Raw genomic sequence first — 6754 nt, 5'->3', positions numbered from 1 at the left:
ACCTATACAGTGAGATGGGATTACTTCCCTTAGAACAAGTTAGATACTTAGTCAGCTGTAAGCGTTTGAGCTAAGAAAGTCGGTTAACGCACTGCCTTGTAACACAGAGGGTTCGAGTCCTGGTGGAGACAAAGATGATCTTGTATGTCAAATCATGCTCTCCAGTTAAAACTGTATAGTAGGCTTCAGCCATGAAAAATATAAACAATCATTAGGATGCCCATTTAATTTAATTTATACTGCAGCTAGAACACATCTGAAGAATTTTCTTTGTTAATATTTTCGTTAACATGACTGTACCAATTTTAAGTTTCAGAAGAAAAGCAATAGGTAAATGTCAGAAAAATATCAAATGTTTTGTATTTCGCATGAAACTGTTGAAGGCTTGGTAAACCTCTCTCTTCACCTGTTTCTAAAGTTTATACAAAATTGTTAAAAATTTTGCAACATTGAACTTATACAGTATATTTATTTTCAACAGCAACAGCATTTACTGAAGATATACCTAAGATACAAAAATATTTCAGAAGATATGATATGATTGCCAATGAGACAATGATCAAACAGAGATAAAATACCCTAAATGTTGATATTTATTTAAATATCCGAATAAAAAGGTTCTGATGCATTTCTATTGAAAGCTTGGTAACCCCCCCCCTCCTCGACTGTTGCACACACTAATCAAAATTGTAAAGCAAACACCACTCAATAAATCAACAAATGATTGTAACTGGTCAGCATATTCAGAAAATACCACTCAAAAATCAATACTTTTTCTCATAAAAAAAGTGCTTGAGTAGATAATTCAAACAAATAAGTAGTGTTGTATAAAGGTGAATGGTTCACAGGTTAAAATTTTAGCTGACCTGACCCTGCATGAAGTGACAGTATAATGTTTTGCCATCACTTGGCATCCTTTGTCACAAGTTGTGTTTACTTTTTATATCATTTCTGGAACTCCTGGGTTAATTTAACCTAACTTTACGACAATCATCAATGGGGTGTCCAATTTGCCAAATTGCCACCTCACCTTACCTAAAAACTCTGTCGTCCGTCGTCGACATCTGTTAACTTTTACAAAAATCTCCTATTAAACTACTGGGCTAAATTTAACTAAACTTGGCAACAAGCATCACTAGGGTATCTGACAAGAGTAGACATGTTCATCAACACAAGATCTTAAATTAAATTTTCAGATGAATCCGACAACCCGTTGTTGGGTTGCTGCCCCTAAATTGGTAATTTTAAAGAAATTTACAGTTTTTGTTATTAGCTTGCATATTATTATAGATAGAGATAAACTTTAAACAGCAATAATGTTCAGCAAAGTAAGATCTACAAATAAGTCAACATGACCAAAATTGTCAGTTGACTCCTTAAGGAGTAATGGCCCTATATAGTCCATTTTTATAAATTTTTTTATAGTCATCCATAATACTGGAAACTTTAATGAAGCCAGGAAACAATTATTCCAAAAAAGGTCAAAAGGCCAGTTTTAAACTTTATAAAGATTTGAAATCATCAAATCCTTCTATTAAAACTCTTTTGCATTTATTTGATCACTGTATACAGCCAATTATAACTTATGGTTGTGAAAATTGGGGTGTCATTAACATTACACCTAAAAGGAAAAATGTGTCCCTTTATAACATATTTAAAGATTGGGAGTTTGAGAAGCTAAATTTAAAATTTTGTAAGTATATTATTGGTGTTACAAAGATGTGCACAAATGTAGTAGTCCTGTCTGAATTGGGTAGATATTTTTTTTTTATATAAATTTGCTAACATATATGTTTATTATGTATTGGCATAGACTGGAGAATTCTCCATCTGATTTATTGAAAAGTGCTTATGCTGAGTTAAAAATGATTGAGAGTAAAGCTCAAACTATCTCCAATAATTCATGGCTCTCTAATATCATTTTCTACAGTGAAAAATTGGGTATTGACCTAAATATATGTAAAAATTTAGGCAAAAATAAATTAAAAAATTTACTGAAAAAACAGCTCAAATTAAATTTTCAAAATGATTGGGAGAAAATGCGAGATTTTTATTTACAGAATCAAGGCAAATTGGACACTTATTTTTCATTCAAAAGATCATTTGACTTCAAAATTATTTAGATTTAAAGCACCCACAAAAACATTTGTTAACAAAAATACAGACTCAGCAATCACTGTTTAAGAATAAAAACTGGCAGACATGAACGAATTACCAATGTATGTGGTAAATATGAAATATTACCTCGACATGAGAGGATATGTTTATATTGTAATTCAAATTGAATTGAAAATGAAATGCACTTTCTTCTGGAATGCCCTCTTTACAATAACTTCAGAAGAGATGTGACTGATTATATCAAAAAATACCCCAGTTTAGATAATTCAAACAGAAAAGATCTTTTTTCATGGATCATGGTTAATGAAGATAGCAGATTTTTATCTATTACATGTGCATACCTCGATAAAGGCCTGTAATTTAGAAAATCAGAAAATTATTTTACATAAATACTCTAAAAGATATAAAAATTATCTCCCCTTGACCACTGATTCTTTCCTCGTGCATTTGAATTATTATTATTACCATATAATACACCGCCCCTAGACTATACAGTTTCATCGTAGCTCCAATTGTACAAGTGACAATTTCCCATTTAAGTCGTTTCTGTATTTTTAAAGAAAAGATACTAGTTGATACAATCCAAAATTAGTAAGAATATGTGCGGGTTTTGAATTTTCAATATACATTGAGCATTGGTATTCTCTAGTCTAGTAGTGTATGCAGGATAATCCGATTTAATTTGAATTTGAATAGATAAAAGATAATAGATATCAACAAAAAATCGTATAATTACAACAAAAAGTTAAAAACGCCGTCATGCTAATAAAACTTGTTGAAAAAGCGTAGATTCAAAAATGTAATATTATACCATTGTCTTTATTTCACTTCATTAGACCTTATTAAACCCTTCTGTTTTACTTTTTACATAAAGTACGCGATACGAACGACTGATCATTTAGGTATTTCATTTAAATTTATTTGTTTAAAAGTCATTGTCTTTACAACACTAAGAACTTTGCACCTTAATGATTCAAAGAGATAATTTTGTCAATGTGATTTATAACATTTATTAAAAGTAAGTATATTTGTACATTACTTACATTACTGTTTCTATTTAATTCGTTCTAAAGTAATACAGCATTCTCTCAATTAAAACAAGAAAGTAAATGTTGAAAAATGGAAAAGGTCATTTACGGTTTAGACAATATCCTGCATTTCACAAAATCAACTTTAAAATCTAATGGTGAAAGATACACTTCTGTACATGTATATAAAAAAAGCGAAAATAGTAGAATAAAAAGGTCGTTATAATGATTTTACTATGTCAGTAATTCCTTTCTTTTTTAAATTTTTATCATTTTGAATTAATTTCACAATATGGTCGTCCGTCTTTCAAATTTAAACTATTGTTTTCAAGGTAAATACTGAATCTGCAACTAACCTTAATCATGGCTGATGAGGACAATAGTGATCAACCAGTTCGGAAGTCCAGGAACGTGAAATTCATGGAGAGGATAGATAGTTCAGAAGAAGTTATCAACACCGACAGGGAAGGTTACCAAACTCCAACACCAAATGAACGACTTGATATAAAAACAAAAGAAAGTGACGACAAATTTGATTGGTGTGGTCTGTGTTATGAAGATTTCCAGGACCCTAGAATATTACCGTGTATGCATACGTTCTGTTTTAAGTGCCTTGATGAATTTGTTGAACAGACTTCAGAAGAAAATAAATTCCCTTGTCCACTCTGTAAAATTAGTACTAGCATTCCAAACGGTGGCGTCACTGCATTTAAATCTAACATTTATGTTAGTGCTATGCAAGCCTCTCTCCAGATGGAGGCAAAGAAATCAGTCTGCGAAACTTGCGAAGAAGCACTGGAAGCACAAACTTACTGTCTTGAATGTAAGCAGAATTTTTGCAACAAATGTGGAAACATTCACCTAAAGATGAAGCTTTCAAAAGAACATCATTTAGTTAATTCTCTACAGACGGCTGAAAAAGATGGCCATAGAATGAAGTCCTACACTTTCTGTGATGATCACCGACAAGAAATCACATTATACTGTTGTGATTGTTCTATTCCGCTTTGTGATGCTTGTCAAATAGACAGTCATGAGGAGCACGATCTTCAAAACATTGTTGAATATGCAAAGGAAACTAAACAAGATTTGCAGAATTCTATTGATTTGTTAAATAATTATCTCCCTTCCCTAAAAGATAGGCTTACCGATGTGCAGCTTTATGAGAAGGAGTTTGTTACAGCGAAACAGAACCTAGCAGGTGTAATTAAGGCACGTGCTGTCGCTTTGCATAAAGAAATCGATGATGTATCAGATAAGTTTCTCGAAGAAATTGAAAAAGAAATTCAGGTCGAAGAAGATCGTGCAAAAATTTTCAAATCTCGTGTCTCGGAAGCTGTGAGATTTGCAAGTCAACAAATAACAGCAGCTAACCACTACATATCATTTGGATCGAACCCAGACGTTGCAGCAGGAAGAGACACTTTACGCCGTCATCTTCATGCCGCATTCAAACTTCTTCCTGTCGGATTCATACCGAGAGTCAACGTCATATTTTCATCTTCTAATTCAGGAGATACTATTTCCAGAGAAATGTTCGGTAACATTTCGAAGAGAGGCAAATTAAACATGGATCTTAAACAGGAAGCATCCTATAAAGTCCCTGGGCAGCACTTAATTCGCGGAATAGCCCCCGTCTCTGGAGGGAAAGCATGGGTTGCCTGTGGCTTCGATCAACGGTTGCATCTAATAAACCGTCTGGGAAGTCGTATCCGAACAATCCGCCTTGGAAAGGAGATAGACATCGATTATGTTACTTCTGACAGCAATGACAGTGTCTATATTTCTTGTCGTAAGAACAGATGTGTAAAAGTTTTGAATCGGGACGTAAGAATCCGAGATCTGGCAATTTTGAACGACTACCCTCGCGGGATCGCCTTATCGCATACTAGTGACTTGTTAGTATGTGCGACCAAATCAAGCACATATGACAATTATAAGCATTCTGACAAAAACGTTGTGATGAAATATACTCACAACGGAAAGGTCATTACGGAGTTCGAAAGGTCGAAACAACACATGAAATATCCTAGGCGAATTACAGAAAATATAAATGGTGATATCTACGTTTCAGACCATAAAGAATCATGTGTTCATGTTTTAACTTTAGAGGGACGTCATAAGAGAAAATACACGGGAACAGAAGGTAATCTAATAGGGGAACCATGTGGTTTGACATGTGATAGGTATGGCCACGTCCTTGTTACAGACTACAAAAACCACTGCGTTCATTTACTAGATCAACAGGGTCAACATTTATGTAATATCTTAACCGAAAAAGACGGCATTAAGAATCCGTTTTCCGTTGCCGTTGATGACGACGGATTTTTGTGGTTAGGTTGTAGTTTAGGTATGGTTCATATATTTCAGTATTTACTGTAAAATTATGACAGCATTCTAATTGAGATTACCCTGTACAGCTCTACTATCCTCACTGAATTTATAACCAGCACAGTAGTCCTCACTTCTGTGTTGATATTAATTATCCTCGATATGGTCTTACTTGTACCGGTAATTGTGTAATTATCTCTTTACAAAATTTTGAATTTTTCGAAATACCTAGAGGATTTTCTACCAAAGGAATAGACCAGGCAAAATCTTTTGGAATATTAAGTCTTCAACGTTCTTTAACTTCGTTCTTTGTTTCACCTTTTGAACTTTTTTATTCAAGCGACTGCATAGTTTTTAGGAGACGAAACACGCGTCTGGCGAACAGCTTTTTATCCGAGTATTTATGATGGGTTTACATACAGTGTTAAAGAATTCAGTGAAAACGCACATCCTTTCGAAACAGCAGTTTCATAACTTTCGTTCAAGTTTAAAGAACTGTTGTTTGTTGTACCTAAGTGTTTCGAATTGACTTTCATTCATTATATGTAAAGTTTGGTATATTTTATGTATGTATATTATATAACATTTATTTTTCTTTGGTTTTATTCAAAAGTCATTTGTGTCGTATCATAGTACGGACAGGTGACCTGTACAGGGTTTATTAATTCACGAAACACAGTATCGAATACATGCACTTGACAGTCAAAACCAGTTTTTTACTCTTATTCATCTCAAAGTACCGTGAAGATTTCATAAAAAAGTTAGGATTGAAAATTGACCCTCAAACTCTCGTAGCCTGACTTAAAATTTGTTAAGTTCAACACATTATTGTTTGTAGTGAGGCTTAGGAAGTCGAGCTCGTGTAAAAACAATAGTTTTCATCGTATATAGTTGCAAAAGAGACAATTTTTGTTTGTTTGACTTATGTTTAGTGGTAAATATTTAATAATAAACAGGACTAGAACAACGACTGAAGGTAAGTTATGAAAACAATGATGAAGTGAGATGAAGATCGGGTAATTTAGGAAAATACAACTGAAGGAAGAATTGTTGGATAGTGTATATAATTTTGTCCTGCAGCATGTCACTTTACGGATTTTTTTTTTCTCTTTGGAGGTACAAGTCTTTGGTGATGGCTACTTTGTCGTTGACGATCTTTTACATCATTGCGAGCCTGGCCTTTCTGCGTCGTTCTTGGAGACTTTTCCATCCCAATTCATTAATCTTATCTGTGACACTTGATCTGTTTCTGTGGCGCATGGTGACGTATCGCGCAG

The 6754-nt window shown here is 33.6% G+C and overlaps 1 protein-coding gene across 1 annotated transcript; it reads left to right on the top strand.

Moving 5' to 3' along the window:
• The first annotated feature begins 3041 nt into the window (after positions 1–3041).
• Positions 3042–6071, top strand: LOC139514201 (transcription intermediary factor 1-beta-like). Its single transcript, XM_071303013.1, has 2 exons — positions 3042–3136; positions 3479–6071. Exon 2 carries the CDS (start codon positions 3510–3512, stop codon positions 5526–5528), a length of 2019 nt encoding a protein of 672 aa, XP_071159114.1. The 5' UTR covers positions 3042–3136; positions 3479–3509; the 3' UTR covers positions 5529–6071.
• Positions 6072–6754: the final 683 nt, after the last annotated feature.

The sequence above is a fragment of the Mytilus edulis genome, chromosome 3, assembly GCF_963676685.1.
Source record: "Mytilus edulis chromosome 3, xbMytEdul2.2, whole genome shotgun sequence".
Lineage (NCBI taxonomy): Eukaryota > Metazoa > Mollusca > Bivalvia > Mytilida > Mytilidae > Mytilus > Mytilus edulis.
This window is presented reverse-complemented; position numbering and strand designations above follow the sequence as displayed.